Consider the following 17,431-nt stretch of genomic DNA (forward strand, 5'->3'; position numbering starts at 1 on the left):
TGCATAATAGCAAGGCTAGATCACCATCTGTCCCAGGGTCACTGTGCAGCAGTAGGATTTTGGTATAATGATTAATTTTAGCTTTGTTTGGGTATATGGGAATATGCTCCACTCATACACAATATCAACTGACATGATAAAGAGCTTACGGTGTGACCTGCTTTATTGCCTGATAATGAGGTCATGTGTTGAAGAGGATCAGTTGAAACGCACTCTTAAAAGCACATGTTTATTACATGTGGAACACGGCAAAAAAATCTCGCTCATTTCACGTGTGATAAATGGACATGATATGAGAACATGGAATTTTCACGAGATAGTTCACATCAATTAATAACATTTCTGAGAAACTTCCCCATGCAAATATCTAACTAGTCACACAGAAAGCCTTAAATCTTGGATGTGCTTTTTCTTTTATACAAATGTTGAGCACACATTTTCACAGGATTTATTGTCCCATATTACCACCTCCCACCCTGGTGTGTTATAAAATAGCAGTAGTAATAACGGGAATGCACCTTCAAGAATCTTGCCCACGACCAGGATGGCCGTGGACAAATATAGCTTACAGTATATTACAAGTGAAAAGCCATGTTATTTTAGGAAATGGGAGTGAATGATGTTATCCCTACCCAGTTGCATTGCTCCTCTAGCTCAGCTGAATAAACAGCATTAATTCAGGTCAACCCAAAATGAATTCTGCAGCAGTCAGACGCAGCTTATTTACAGAGAGTATTTTTTTTGTTGTTGTTGTTTTTGTTTTTTTTTCAGTCCACTCCAGTAATTCTCTGTGCCGGCTCTCTACTGAGGCGAGGCCAGGATACTAATACATTGTTGCGAGGGAGCAGAGGTAGCCTGACGGATGCTGCTATTCAGAGTGAAAAAAAGAAAAAAAAAAAAAAAAAAAAAACGTAACCATGACAGAATATGAACACATGGAAATGAATCCCATTTCAGCGGCGAGGGATGGATGTTTTTTTTCTTCTCGCTCTCACCCTCTCTCCCTCTCTCTCTCTCCCTCTCTCTCTCTCTCTCTCACCCAGCCGCCTGTCTGCGACCTTAAATAACAGTCTCACTGTCAGAGCCGATTTAGCTCACCGGCTCACGGATAAATATTTGAAACGAAAGGAGTGAGATGAGAGCAGTCGGCCCTATTTACAAGTCAGGCGAATACACCATTAGTGTGTGATGGTGAAGGGGGGGAGAGGGGGGAGGGAGGGGCTGCTTGAGCCGTCTGTACAGTAGCAATGCACACATCTGCTCTGTCTGCCAGACATTGGAGAGGACAAAAGCAGCGTCTCTGATCCACCTGCCCACCCGGGCGACGCAAATGTCACCCCAGCTCGTCTCCTGGAGCTGCAGATGAGACTTTGCAGCCTCATGCCACTTTGAACCGCATCCCACTGTGGCCGTGTGTTAAATCACAATGAGCCAGCCGCGAAAGCAATCGTTTAAATATGATGCGGAGCCTTTTGTCAGGGGATTATAAAGTCAGCCACTCACACAGCCATAATGGGAGCCAGAAATAGGTCCTAATTTACCCTTAAAAAAAAAAGAAAAAAAAAGACAAGCATGGTGTTCCTCTACATTTACACTTTGATGTTAATAATCTCATTCACACTTTGCTGTTTAACAAGGCGAAAATAGTGTTTAAAAACAGGCCGAGTGAGACGGGGTATCCACCTCAGAGAACCGGCCTTATACCATTGCCTACCTTTATACAGAGACACCCGTGCACTACCCTCATCCAACAAAGTCCGTCCAATGTGGACGCCTGTCCATATCCATCCCACGGGTTTTTGTTATACATTTGTTGTACTTTCAAGCGTCCAACATGCATCCAAAATACAAACAAAGTATAATTAATAAGGGTGTAGGTGTGGACGTGTGGAGGACACAATAAAATCAGGGACTGTTCCGCCAAAACAATATTTCACTTTCTGTAATAACAAACTACTACCACAACAATTATATCTAATAAATCATCTTTTTTACCATTTTTTTTATTGGTTTCAAATGATATATTTGCACCTTTTACTATTGATGCTCCATTATATTGTCTTTTTTGGAGAATGTTAACCCTATGTCAAATACTTTTTTTCCTAAAAGTATTTGTCAGTGCTTTTTTTCCATCCCGAATATTGTCCTCTAATCTTCCTCTCAACCTGCGTACAGCTCCAACAAGCTCCACCACTCAGAGGTACCTCACTATAGCCTGAGAAGCAAAACCCATGACCGGAAGTTATTACAGCATGCAGTGACCGAGAAGGAAGCTCCTTCATGTGCAGCCATTTTGACGAGTCGTTCCAGCGGTCTGGGCCACGACAGTATTATACTGTTTATTGTTAAAACTAGTGTTATCTCATTCAGATCTGATTCCGCCACCTGTTGAACCATCCGCAAAGTTTTCCTTTACAGATTTTCGTTTTGCTTCATTCTCAATTCAATTCCATTCGATGTTGCTTTATTGGCATGAAAAAAAGAAAAAACAATGTTGGCAAAGCATAAAAAAGTACACAATAATATGAATATGAAGACTTTTTTTTTAAAGGCAGCCATTGTGGCATTAAAAATAAATGTAAAGAATGACTCAGAATAAAACTGGATGGAGTTATAGTGCCGTAATAATTGCAATTCAAGGTCAGTGTATTTGAAGTCTTCTTGCACGTGAACGTATAGACGCACACGTGCAAGAAGTCACAGGTTCACACAGGTATTTTTCCTGGAAACAGGAATAAATGTTGGCAACATTTCCTCATAAATACCAAGATCTCAATTCCGTATTCGCCCTAATTTTAATGGTGAGAGTGTGGCAGCTCATCTAGCATAGAAAGCTTTCTAGCTCGCGGTTATTGGTTGAATCACCGTTCTTGTATCAAACGACAAAAGCAAAAAGCACTTTTATGGACATGCATTATGTGTGCTTCATTTTACCTGTCTGCTGGCTTATCTATTGAAAGCAGCCTTGCTGGTGCGGGCTCCGACACTGGATCACCATTTAGGACGAGGAAGGGGGAGAAAAGGAAGAAAAAAAAAAACCCGAATTTAATGGTGTTTATTTCAGCATCTTAATCATGCCATCTCTCCCGCTCTCCCTCAATGCGTCTTCCTTTTTCCTCGTTTTCCTCCTTCCACCTGCAGTTTCGTCACCTTTCTCTTCACATGCCAGGATATTGCACACACTCTGCTCCATGTTGCCCCTTTATTGTGTTTGTATATCTTTATTGCATGTATGAGCACTACAGTATAGGTTCAAGCACTCCCGCACAAACACACAATGTGGGCTTATAACAGTGGCGGCCATGGCAGCTGTGCTATTCCCCTCTCCTAACACCCCGCACACAGACACACGCGCTCTCTCTTTACAGACCAGGCCTTCATTAATATTCCGTTGTTGTGCACTGTCTGTGTGTAAGTGTCTGTGTGTGTGTTTTTTTTTTTCTTAACTCGGAGCCAATTTGCTGTCTGCTGTGGCGGGGTGTTTTGTGTTCGCAGCTGTATTTGATAGCGCTATAGCCAGAGAGAGAGAGAGAGAGAGAGAGAGAGAGGGAGGACTGAATTGAATTTAGAGAGCGACAGTTCTGGTCCTGGCAGTGATGGAGCCCAGTGATTTACAGCCTCTTACCGTATATAATGAACACGCCCCGGGTGCCCATGGGCACAGGCACCCTCGGCAGGCCTTTTGGGTGTCAAAGGGGGCGACGGGGAGGAGGGGGTGTAAATGTAGAGGCGGAGGTGCATGGGGAGGGGTCAGGAGACGCAGGTGGTGGCGCTCGGGGGCACCCACGGGTCCACTCACCATGCTGTGGTTCCACCTCACTGTGCTGAGTCCTCATCTGCGGCCTCTCTGCCATGTGGTCACACCGGAGAGTGAGAGGAGAGATAGGATGGGAAAGGAAGGCAAGGAGGGGAGGAAGAGTAGGGATGAGAGGAGGACAGACGGAGGGAGGAAGTAATAGTGGCAGATTTTGGATGGACAGAGGACATGTCCCCATTATTCTCCAGCCCCCGTGAGAATATCCTGACAAAATGAAGTCCTGTCTGGCCCTCCTCACAATGTGATTATAGAATTGTGTCTGTTTCATTCAGAGCTCTCCGGCGCATCTTTGCACTTTGGCGGCCCCGAGTGGCTACAGGAGATAACGTGCATGATATGCTACCGCAGGATGCTGGAGCCTTGACAGCAACCACTCTGCATTTTACAAGACTGAGCACCGTTATTCTAAACAAGCAAATGCAGCATCCAGTTTTTATGGGTGACAGCCTCATACAATTAGCATAGTTCTGTCAATGGTAGTGAGGAATATTTAGTTTTTCTTTTTGGAAGCTGAACAGTGGGCTTGGACTTAGAAATATTTGATCTAAATACATAACCTATAAGTCAGTACTTTGTCAGAAAGATAAGGTTGAAAGACTTAATAACTACAGAAGCTGGGATGAGTGAGTTCAAGTGGATATAATTTCCATGTTATTTCCGAATGGCTTCCTACATTTATCAGAACTTACATTTTCAACAGAAATCCGAGCAATAACGTCAAAATGAAGTGACGTGTAAGACAATTAGAGGCTTTTTTCAACCTACTGTTTAAAGGCTGTGGAAGTTGATTTTAGTAGCCTTCTGAGATGAAAGAAACACGTCAGCGCTAATGTAAAGAGTACATATGTTGCATATACACTGGTATATTCTTTTAAGTTAAGAAAAACAACAACCTTGTATTGAAACCTGGAAAAAACCAGTAAGCTCTTTCCTACTAATTCCCGATTTTTGATGAAGTTTGCTAACAGCAGACGCTGGCGCAGCAACAGGACATTAAGCGTAAATAACATAGGCTTCCTCTGAGTATTAGCATCCCACTCGCCGCTCTGATCGGAGGCCCTAATTAAAGGCAGGTGAATCTGAGCTCAATTATTATTCTTGCAGCGTCGTGCGAGCCCACCGAGCTCCGTGATGGATTGTGATCTCTGCTGTGGTTGAAACGCTAGAAAGAGCACAATGTCTTACAGCGGGAGCCACTGATAACTTCACGCAGACAAATAAAGACTGTCACTTTTATCGATTTTACCCAGCTCCCAACGCCGCCGCCATATACACCCACATCCCCTGCTCCATCCCTGTCTCAGTTTTAACCCTGCCCCCCCCCACTCACATACACACACACACACACACACACCTCCATCCCCATCAAAGCCTCCCTTTAATGGGAAGGCGTTCAACATCACAAGGCACAGAAAACGTTTCTTCCATGAAAGTATAGCACACCTAAAATGGTATCAGCATTTAAGGGGTGTCCATCTATCATCCCTCTTTCATCCCTCTGTCAGTCTCTCCTCCTAAATAAACCAAATAAACCCGTACATGCTGTATACAGGCACGAAATAAAATATGCAAGATGGAAGTGAAATTGTCTCTCAACAGCAGGGTAGCGGCGGCGGCGGCACATAACGAGAAATGCAATTTATTCCCTGGCACGTTGCTGCTCGGACAGGCAGATAATGAAAGGCATAGGTCATTGATGGTGACTTAAACCTGCAGCGGTGGTGTGAAATACATTACTAAACATCCACAGCATTACTTGGCCAGAGAGTGAGTGTAACTGGGGGGGGGGGGGGCAAATGATGCAAGGAACAGTTCCTCATCAAACAGGAATACAATTAGTCTTTGGACAGCTGGGGAGGGCCTCCTGCAAATCATAATATCCCTGATTATTGACATCTGAATAGCCATTACTGCTGCCCCGTGGGGACCTGTGCTCTGGCAGCCTGAGGAGGAAAATGCAAAGCCTGTTGTCATTTACATTTCTAAAGGCACACATACTGTACATCCACTGCCAGCGTGGCGTCTGGAATAAGTCTAATGTCTCAGAACAGAAATGTGGTGCTCTGTAAATACAACTTGAGAGTACATTTACCCAGTGTGAAGGCATTAGACAGAGGAGCCATGAATAGAAATGGATTGCATGCTGTGCTGACAGTGGGGCAATACATTGAAGTTAAAGGTATGGAAAGGCCGATGAATGGGTCGACAACTTCATTTTTCAGTTTCAGTTCTTCTCATTTAACCGTGACCAAAAAGTTGCCCTAAATGTTTCGTGTATTATTGAAGATGTCTATTAAAGGAGCTGTATTTTACATTCAGAACATTAATTTAGCAGCAAACAACTATTTTCTATGTAGAGATACAGTGGAGTAATTTCTACCTGAATCTCTTTAGTCTCTCCCTGGAGTGTTTCCCCCTCCTCCTGCTCCATATTTCTTAATTTCTTTATCTACAATGGCCCTGCATTAATACGCCGTCGTACAACAGTAAAGTTTCAGAAGTAAAAATAAACTTGGCAGCAAGTGACCAATAAACTTACATTGTTCGCATGACAGTGAACAAGGTTGTGCCAACATTTTGACAGGTTTAGCGCTCCAATCTGCAACACTACACACGTTGATGCCAAATTCAGTGCTTCCTATTTTTGTCCATTTGATCTCCTGCACACTGCGGGCCTGGGGTCGAAATATGAATGTTTTAAACATTGTATCTGCAGCACTTAGCGTTTCAGTCAGAGAGCTGGCATATCAGAGGGATGAATGAGTTCTCTGGGTCTTGTGAGCTGTGATGTTTTTCATTTAGAGCAAGATGGTGATCTAAATTAAGTACATGAAACAACCCAACGCCCCTTTTTCTTCCTCCCGTTAGCCTGCTGCAATATTCAAACCAAAACAGAAAGAGGACGGTGATTGGCTGCCACGTCCAAATGTACTTAAATCCTTGCATTTTTGACAGCCTTCATTAAACAACCATCTGCCTTGAGGGAGTGAAGGAATCAACGTGTTTGTGAGTTCTTGAATTAAAGGCTAGACGAGTTTATTTGTATAGCACCTTTCAGCAATAAGGGAATTCAAAGTGCTTTCCATAAAACAAAAAGGCATTAAGAAAAGATGGAAAAGAAACACGACGCAGTATAAAAAAGACAAACATAAATTAGATTTCAGTCAAAACAGGAGATGAAAATAATCTAAAATAGAGTAATTAGGTATATTAGCTATATAGTCACATATATATACGTCAGTCAGGTTATCCGTTAATGTATTGTGAGAGTAGCAGTTGGGTCAATAACACATCATGAACAGCCATGACAGGCTACGATTATTTTACACAAAGCAAACAACAGTGCAGGTGATTTGTAGAGAAGACAACAGATGGGTTACGTTTTCTGCTGGTATTAAGGCTGTTAAGTGGGCATCCATTAGAGCATAAACACCTATTGTTCTGCCGTTGTGCATAAACCCACCAAAACAGTTGTGCGCGTAATCAAAGCTTAATGTTTTTGGCCCTCATACTCAAGTCTGTTAATCCTGTCCTTCAGTCTGTATTTTCACAAATGCTCAAGAAGTGTTGTTCTACTGCCTTTTTTTTCTCAACAAAGACCTTGTGTGCAGATGATGTCAGCTTTGCTTCTGTCTCTCCACATTTCAGCAGGGGACCATCCATATGAGTGCGAGTTCTGCGGGAGCTGCTTCCGAGATGAGAGCACGCTGAAGGGCCACAAGCGCATCCACACCGGGGAGAAGCCCTATGAATGTAACGGCTGTGGGAAGAAGTTCAGCCTCAAGCACCAGCTGGAAACCCACTACCGTGTGCACACAGGTACTGTGATCAAAATAGGTCCAGCTGACAAAGAGGCTGTTTGAACAGAAAGACGCTGCATTTAATTTATGTTGATGATCAAAGGATTTGGGAACCGTTTGTGGGATTTATGTGCTGGAACTATTTCTTGATTTGCAATGGTTTATCCTTCTTGCCCAGAGCATCTCTTGCAGCATCTAAAGCTATAGCACAGGTTGCCAGATATGGTTCTGTGAGCAGAAGTTTTGGTCTCTGTGCAGGCACAATGGGATCAAACCTGGCAACCTCACTGTGACAAAACAAAAGTACTGGGAAGCTGTGCCTTTTGTTTGCCAAGACCGTTACCCAGGATACTAACTCCCTCTAAAATACCAACCCTTCATCAAACAAGCAAGATTCAATGTTGATTAGCGAGCTTTAGAGGGGTTGGCAGCTGTTTTCCTCTGCTTTCAGTTTTTACGCTAAGCTAACAACTTGAACTAGTTCTGTGACCATTTGAACACATTTTGTTTAAGATATATACAATATCATAAACACTTTCGAAATTGTATCAGTGAGACGTCATCCCACTCTTCCACTTTTTCCCTAATTTGAAGTGAGTGCAACATTATATCCCATTGCCGCTCATAATAAGACGGTGTTGAAATATATCGATGCAGCTTTTGGTGCCTGTGAAAGGACCCTGTTGTAGGAAATCCGAGTTGCAAGGCCCAGACCAGATGAATATCTTTGTTGCTGTGATACAGTAGATGAATGTCTCCGAAGACTTTGTATTGATCCCAGTATATTTAGAGCCCCATAAAGATGTTGACACAGTGATAAGCTGGTCGCCCTGGAGAATGAGTGCACGCTACGTAGCAGACTGAGTGAGGATATCATGAGTGCTCACCAGGATGGCACACAGCCAAAGCTTTATGCTTCCTCACCATCTCTTTTTCTCGAACACACACACACACACACACACACACACACACACACACACACACACATGCAGCAGCAGCAGCAGCACACTCCCATCTCCCATTCAATAAGCCAGCTGTTAAGCCACACTATCAAGGCAGCCTGTCCAATAATTGGCTCCCCCCCATCCACCCTTTCCCCTTTTGTATGGGGGAGGGGGCTTTGCGTTAAGCCGGAGAGCAACAGCAGATAACAAGAGCAAGTGACAAGCTCACAGTCAAAGGCCACATCGCACAAAAGGGAGCTGCTTGATGAATCATCGACATTGGCAACCTAAACCCCACCCCACCCACCCCACCCCACCCCACCCCACCGCGACCGCCCCCTTCTTTCCACACATCCCAAATGCCAATGGCGGATCAATACCTGGGCCCCATTTGCAATTCATTATTAGCTAGTTATTTGAGGCGACCGTGTTTACAGTCTGGTTATCGATATCAACATAACGCAGGTGTCCACACTGCTGCGGAACAACACGTGACGACCTGCAACACTGTATTTGTGCTTATTGGCCGAATGACGCAGGAACCCTAACCCCCACGGAGGTCAAGGTTAACCAGGGCTCCAAAAGGACAGGCAGAACAAGCGGCGTAGGCATGAGGCCACCCGTTTTTTTTGCCAGCACACATGTGCGAGGCTCCAGCTGAAGGGTGACAGCGAGCGCTGGGCTAGATCACATCCGACAGCTCATTTCAAATGCCATTGGTAAAGGTCAGCATTTACATGTCTAATTTGCGTCTGCCGGCATGAGCACTGGTGGATTATTCCCTGCCATCACTCAAATCATTAGCACATTTAGGATGGCTGCTGTTGCTGAATTGAAATGTGCTTCTTGAATATAAGCAGCCCCCACAGCAAGAGAGCGGCCCCACACTTTGATTTATGACACCTTCAGGATTTCTCCATGGATCGAGCTGTATTTTGTGTAATGTACCAGATTGGTTAAATGTGGGTTGTAAAAGAAATGGCAGACATTTAAACATCAAACATTTTTGTTATTTTTGCCCATTTAGATCTTATCTTTAGTTCATATCCCAGTCTGTTTCAGTATTGTCACAATTAAAACTTAACTAATTTATTACGATTCAGTTGTAATTATTATCTCTGCCAGGAGATAATGAGATTGGTCTTGTGTGAGTGTGTGCATATCTGTGTCTGGCCATGGCTTATCTCGCATTGCACCATACTGCAAAATATTTTGGGGCTCATTCATGGCTGCTTGTCCAAAGGACTTCTAGTGGTTGAGGTGACTAACACTTTCTCAAAACATCTTTTATTTCCTGTTTTGATATTGCCGTTTATTGCCACACTTGGTGAATATATGCACTCTACTGGGTGCCATTTTCCACTGTATTTACCTTCACGTCTAGCAGCTATGGTACCATTATAGTCAGCAAATTAATTAACCCTTCGCTAAGTCCTAACCTCCGACTCAGACTGGCGATTCATAGCATAGCATTGGCCGGTTCTGACCAGGGTCCGACAACTATCCGATTCTGTATAGACACTCATGCAATCGACTAAGATGTTCTCTATTTTCAGGCTGGTTTTGTGGATTTTGAGCTAGTCATGGTCTATCAAATTGTACGTTTCTACGTAAAAACCTGTGGAGCTAGCATTAGTACAGTGCTGAAGGTATACAAGATGTATCCAAATGCTGCTTTTGGCTTTTTAAAAACAGTGGAAAAAATGCCTACAAGGAGTACCACAAGAACGAATGTAATGAGGTGATTGCTTCTATCTTTATCTTTTTAAGCTGTTTTTGCTGCTGAATCAGTTTAACACTATGGATGTATCCTTCAAACTCATATTGTAGACCCTTCTGTCTGCTTCTCTCTGCTGCGCTTTTTTGTTTTCCCAAAATTCTGATTATATTTATGCAAGGAGTGCTGTTAGTGACAGTGTGGGCTCCATGGTAGCTCTGACAGTTTGACGGGTTAGCAGCAGCTCAATTAGTGAGATCTGGCAACATGCTGACATTGTTACAACGAAGTCAGACAGAGCAAGAAACACAAGAACTCTAGATTAAAGTGAATCTCAGACCTTGAGAAGCAGTTGAAATGCTCAGACATTTGGACTTGGAAGTTTACATGAACATGATATAATTATGTATTTGCATAGACGTCATCTGCATTCCAATGTTGTCTTTTGATGGTTTTTCAAAAGACGAGCTAAGGATATTCTCTGCATGGTCTTAGAAGCAGCGGCTGCCACATTTGATAGTTACACATTATATTTAATAGCAGGACATCTCTTTTTCGTTCTCTTCTGTTGCACGGCATGATGTGGGGAAAAAAAGCCTTGCACGGTTCCAAAATCCCAGTACATTGGTGTCTTTTTAATAAAGGCAGAATTGACAACAACTGAACACAAAGGATTTGTATCGCCCCAACCACCAGAGTAATTAGAAGATCATTTGTTAGCTGCTCGAGGGGTAGTTTAATGGACCTGACTGGCACTGTGTTGATACTGTCTCTCAGAGGTGAACAAGCCACTACTGTTCATGCTTTTATTCTTCTTTCTCTTTTGAATTGTGCCCATTATTGGGGGCAGTTGGAATGACCTAAAAGAGTTAGTGTGGTCTTTTACTGCTGCACACTGCTGTTAAGGAGACAGTTTGGGATTTCACTCTTGGGTTTTGGCTTGTCACTTACTATGTGCACAGTCCAATTATCATAACAACATCCGGATTTCTTGTGGGCCAGCAGGGGGAAATCTGTGATCTCTAAATTTGTAGTAATGGGACATCCTTCTCTCCTAAAGGCCTGCCATAGAGAGGTTTTTTGTTTTTTTTTTACTTTCACAACAGGCTTCATATGCTGCAGTCTTAACTGTCAGTATACATGTAGACAACATTTTTCCATTAAAGGATTTTCCGGTTTTATTACACAGTGGTTCTTATTTATGTAGCTTTGGCCAGCATTCCTATCAGCAATAAAAGCATCAGTCACTGAGTTAATTACTACAATTACTGAAAAGAAGTCTGACAGTCAGACAACAAACAGGTTAGCCGGTTTGACTGAGAAAACTGAAGTGCACCATACTTATGATACTTGCACATAGTTTTTCTGTGCAATAAGGGGTTGTTGCCAGCATTTTGGAACCCACTTTTACCTCCAAAAATAGAGGTTTGGAAAATCTGGCTAAACTGTTGGTTTGTTTGATCGTTTGCTCATGTTTCTTGCCCCCACAGACTCTGTTGTAGTGATGTGTGTACCCTTCTGCAATCACCCCTCACTGAACACATTATCATAACTGACAGGAGTGATGAGCAAAACCACAAAAACAAGAGCTAAAGTTGTAATTATACTGCAAATGGCCACAGCAATTTGGCTATCAAGGCATAGAAGATCCACAATATGCTTTTAAGCAAACTATTATATTACATTGCCGGTACGGGTCCTTCATAATGATGCGTTTTTTACCACGCCTCTTCTTCCAGTTCACCATTTGAGGAACAGCAAGGACTTTATCAGTGTTGGTAGAAATGAGTGAATTTTCACATTGCATTTAAATAATGTGAAAAGTTTTGGGGTGTGAATGACAAACGGTGCTGTGTTTATCAGAACACTTCACAGACTAATACATCCTTTCCTTGACTTTCAATTGATTTTGATATCAAATGCATTTGTTTCCTGATGAAGAGGCACATCACAACGTTTTAACGATGGCATAATACTGTCACTGAATTGCACTTTGGCTAACATAATTGTTGTCTTCCACCCCGCCCTTATCATCCTTAGGTGAGAAGCCATTCGAGTGCAAGCTTTGCCACCAGCGATCCAGGGACTACTCGGCCATGATCAAGCACCTGCGCACCCACAACGGCGCCTCACCCTACCAATGCACCATCTGCCTGGATTACTGCCCCAGCCTGTCAGCCATGCAGAAGCACATGAAAGGCCACAAGCCCGAAGACGTCCCCCCAGACTGGCGCATAGAGAAGACCTACCTGTACCTTTGCTATGTCTGAGGCCGGGAGAGTAAACGAAGAGAGAGGGAGGGTACGTGTGAGGGTGGGGGGCGGGGTTGAGAGGTAAGGGGAATGTAATTGAGCGGATAAGGAGGCTGTGGAGTGTTGATGATTTAGGAATGTCAACTGCAAGAGACCCGAAAGCAAGAGGGTTTGTTTTCTCTTTTTACTTTTCATGCAAAGGCGGCGCCTGATCAACGGGGTTAGAGGGTGGTGATAGTGGGACAAAAGTGCTAAGAAGAGGAAGACTTGGACACGGGGAGAGATTCTCCACCATAGTTCGGATTCACCGGGTCATTCACTACATCTGCAACTGTGTTATTGTTTCAGGTCATTTCGGGCAGCGCCATAAAACGAGAGCGAACTGCAAGGAAGTGACTTTTTGGATGCTGCTGCGAGTGAGAAAGCAGATTCTCAAGGGCTATCTGAACCTGCACATGCTTGCCATCACTCCATTTTGGGGATTTTTTTATTTTTTTTTTGTTCCATTTTGATATGGTTTGTTTGCCTTCGCCCTGCTTAGTCATACTAGTTTGGATCGCATGAACAATATGCGAATACGAGCATCAACTTAGGCCCCAGTTCATCATGTCATGGTTTGCTTTCCAAGTATTGGAAAACTACTGAACTACTGGCTTTCAGAAGCCAAATTCCTATGGCAGTTATGAATCACAACAAAAGTTATCTTGGAGGAGGACTGAGACATATTTTCCAGCAGTTTCACCTCCCCAAACAAACTGCAGAGTTTGAATAAACTGCTTTGGGCAAAAAATGCTCCTAATCCTTTCCATCCCCAATGGGAGATTTATCCGTTTTGCAACTTCCTGTCATTTCTACCTGCGCATGTAGACACAGATCGTCCCCGTTTTCACAGAAATCTGCCGGCATAACCCTGTTCATACACGAGATCCCTCCGATCCCAGCGGTGGCAGTGAGATAGCCCCTGAGAATCTGCAGCGGAGCCGGTAGGCGTATGCAGTAGATGAAACAGTTGAACTGGATGAATGGGAGCACTAAAATACTGCAAACCGGGGGGGGGGGGGGGGGGGGGGGGGGGGATGCTTGTGCTGCTTTCTTGTTGGAAGTCTCCCCGGTTTTCTCAGCAGTCTTCCTGGTTCTGCATCTCGCTCAGATGAGGGCCGGAGACGGTCGAGTCACCGCCCCGTGGTTCTCCGAGTCACCGACCAGCGGTTCTCCCCAGAGAGCCGACTTCACTTTTCAATCTTCTATATTTTTTTAGCTCCGCATTATAGTTTATCATGGCTTGATTGCACAGGTAAAGCAAATTACGACAACAGTCTCTGTTTGATGTCTGCAAGTTATACTTTTTTTTTCCATGAAATCATAACTGGCTATTAAAGTATGCCACATTAAACCCAGCATATCCACCTACTCGGCAATAGATAACTGGACCGCTTATATCCATGTACATTTAACCAGACGACTATCATTATCTCACACTAATGATGAACTACACAAACTGACACATAAACAGTAACACTTTGTAACTCCACAACAGATCTGTCCATTCACCACAGTGATGGAAAACAAAATGGGAAAAGGCTGCTTTCCGTGGGAGTCCTGTGACTTCGACTGCTCGTTGTGAATGTTGAAGAAGAGCTGGGAATGCCTTAGCTGCACACCTTTACGTTTGACAACGGTGGTGTGGCGGCAGGTTGAAGACTGTTATATGGTATCAAAACATGAATGTGAATGAGCCGGGTTCGCACTAGGCTGGTGTCAAAATACATAGCAGGTTAATGCCGCCTTTCAATGGAAGTCAGAAACCTGTAATTCCCACCTTGGAGGTTGTTATTGCTCCCCACGCCTTCCGCTGGTTCAAATTTTCAGATGCGGTTCCCCTTGCAGCATGCATTAGCTCGCAGCTGTAAGTGCTATTTTAAAAAATGAATATGTTCACCGTCAGGTGTTGTGATAAGATTAGACAAAATGATCTGACAGAAGGGCTGGAACAGATCACATTATCAAGCCCGTGAGGTCTTGTGATCTTCAAATTCCAACTTTAATGTGATAAAAGGCGGAATTACGAACTGGGCAAAGCGGGTGGATTCTTTTTTTTGAGAATATGCCCCACTGGAGTAGAGAAATCAGGACCTAAAGGCGAGTCTTGCTTTGTCTGATTGTCCTTTCCTGTAGTTTCACCACAGACATTTTGTTTAAATGGTGCATATATTCCCAATATTGACATAACTGCATCTTGAAAGAAGCTATGCGTATACAACCCGTAGCTGAAAGGCTTCTTTTTTTTTTTTGTTGAGAAGAAGGTGGGAATTTCCGACGTCTCTGAAACGCAGCATTAGACCTGAATGACTGACGCAGCCGCAGGTATTATGGTTGAACCGAAGGCTTTAATGAGCATCACTGCATGTCACAGCGTTACCGGGGTGATCACCTATCCAAATAGCCAGTGGAAAAGGGGGAAAATCACTGATAGGACGAGACACTGCCCAGCAGCTTAGGGGGCGACCAGTAAGACGACGGAATAAATCAACTCTTTCTCTGTGGTTTTGTCCCTGCGCTTCGTCTCTCTCGTCTCCTGTTGTTGTTGTTGTTGATGTTGTTGCTGTTGTTGCTGTTGTTCTTACTATTGACCTTGAGTTTGAGCTCAACACATCGTACTTGAATTACTTCGTTTTGTGACCTCATGTTGCTTGTGTATTTTAATTTTTCCCTTTTTGTTTCATTTGTACACTTTTGTGTGTGTTCATGAGTGTACGTCGAAAAGATGCATTGCACGACATGATGAAGCAATGTGTACGCAGAAAAATTAAGTGCCACGGTGAAGAGATTTTTCTTTTTGTTTTTCTCATGTTGTGTATTTCTTTGTGCATTACTTGTTACCAAACTTGGTATTATTAACCCCGCTTGTTAAAGAGACGGAAGGTTTGGTCGTTTGTTATAAAAGCTACCTCTAAGTTGTTTTCATTTTTTGGCAAAAGCACATTTTTTTTTGTGTTTGTGTTTTGCATTATTTGATCATTGCTACTTCATCTCATGCTTCTTTTTTTTTTTTTTTTTTCTTCAAAAGTTGATTTATGATTGTCTGTGTTTTTAAGCAAAATGTATATAAAAGCTTAAGAGATAACAAAAGTAGAGGTTGATAGGATTTGGAAAGTAATTCAAATGGATGTTTATTCTCCTCTTATAGTCTCCCCCCCTGCACCTCCAACCACAGAAGAGCAGAGAAAAATAAAAAGCAATTTTGAAGCCTTAAGTGATGAGTAAGAGGGATGCGGCAGATAAGAGGAAGTACTATTGCTGTTAAGAGGGTTTAAAAACAAGAATTAAAACTTGAAAATATGTGAATAGAAGTGTAGTTTTGTAATGTGAAAAAAAAAAAAAAAGAAGGTTCATCAAAAAACGCTGAACCGCCCAGGACAGGTCATATTTGCAGTGATGCAGAGTGCGATGGACAATTGGAACTGCAAGTGGTAATCAAAAAAGAAAAACCAGAAGGTTAAAAATAGAGATTGTCTCAGCTGACAAGCTCTCTTGAGAAATGAGCGTATTCCTGAACAAGAGCCAACAGAGGCAATTTGATATTAAAAATTGTGATATTTTTGTATTCAGTGTCGGTCCTTTTTCCATTTGTGGAGGGTTACAGCAGGGCACAAATATTTGTATTTCTTTTTTTTTTTTTTACCTGTTTTTTTCTCTCTCTGGGTGTGAATCATTTTTGCCTTGCTCCTCTTTGATATTGTTGGACAAAAAAACATGTGTGTGAACATATTGTAATAATAAGTGTTGCTTTCTGGATGTCAATTGCATTGTAGGTGAAGGACTAGATCTATCCGCCACAAATTTTACGAGTGTGTCTGTATGTGACGAAGTAAAAAAAAAAAAAAAAAGAAAAAAAAAGGATTATAAAATACGGGACGGCAGGGAGGCGCTGCCAAACCGACCAATTAGTACTTGTCATTTACAACTTTTCAATCAAACTTGACTGTCAACCTGTCTTTTGTTTTTTGTATTTGAAAAAGAAAAAGAAGAAGGGATGGCATGTCCCGTGGTGTCTTGCCATCTTATTCTCAAACACTGTGAGCTGAGGGGCTTTTTCACCCTCATATAATATCCACCCACTATAATATACCCAGTCACGGCTCAGTCTGAACCACCACAATGCAAGACCTGATCAGTCACGTTATTCCTATCATCGTCCTCTGAATGTTTTCTACTTTTTCGTGCGGGTGAAAGAGTGTGTAACTATGTGTGTGCGTGCGTGCGTGCGTGCGTGTGTATTAGTGGAAAAATGCACTAATTTCAGATCAGATACAAAATACAATGATACTCTATGCCACTTTTTTTCTCTATGTTGGAAAAAATATATATATACATTGGCATCGATATAGTTCTTCCCTCAGTGTTCCTCCGATGTTTCTGTACTATCTTTGTGCCTAAAAATGGAATTTGTTCAACAAAAATATCCATCTATATCTGCTTAGTTTCCGTATTTTCAGAAGAAAATAAAAATGGTGTCTCCAGCACCCTAGGGATGTCATGACACTCAAAAAATGACCTGATTTTTTTTTTTTTTTAATTTTTATTCTGAATAGAACAGGGCATCCTTTTCAAGGACTGCAATAAACCCTTAAATGTTATTGAAATAGCAACTGCGATTCTGCATTCTATTACTTTCTCAGGCCGTACGCTGTGTTTTGGCACCCAAAAGCATTTATTTAGCGACACGTAAACAAATTTACCGGAAACCAGACCGGCTGTGAGACTCGCAAAGACTGTCGGGACAAAATCTGCTCCATGAAATTGTTTTTCTGCAAGCAAACTAAGCCCAGGACTGGTTCTCCACTCAGTGTCCATTCTATTCTCTCTTTTTTTTGTCAGCAACAGGTTTGCTGATGAGAACT

The 17,431-nt window shown here is 42.7% G+C and overlaps 1 protein-coding gene across 1 annotated transcript in view; it reads left to right on the forward strand.

Annotated features, from left to right (window-relative positions):
- The window catches only part of zbtb16a (zinc finger and BTB domain containing 16a), a 142,873-nt gene extending 129,302 nt beyond the window's left edge, over positions 1–13,571 (forward strand). The window contains exons 6-7 of the mRNA XM_068716434.1: positions 7,466–7,636; positions 12,319–13,571. Coding sequence (XP_068572535.1) covers positions 7,466–7,636; positions 12,319–12,548 — 401 coding nt within the window. The 3' untranslated portion in view covers positions 12,549–13,571. The remainder of the gene's footprint in view (positions 1–7,465; positions 7,637–12,318) is intronic.
- The last annotated feature ends 3,860 nt before the right edge of the window (positions 13,572–17,431 follow it).

This window comes from Cebidichthys violaceus, unplaced genomic scaffold, assembly GCF_023349555.1.
Source record: "Cebidichthys violaceus isolate CVI_PGR_0920_01 unplaced genomic scaffold, fCebVio1.0.p SCAF_20, whole genome shotgun sequence".
NCBI classification, from domain to species: domain Eukaryota; kingdom Metazoa; phylum Chordata; class Actinopteri; order Perciformes; family Stichaeidae; genus Cebidichthys; species Cebidichthys violaceus.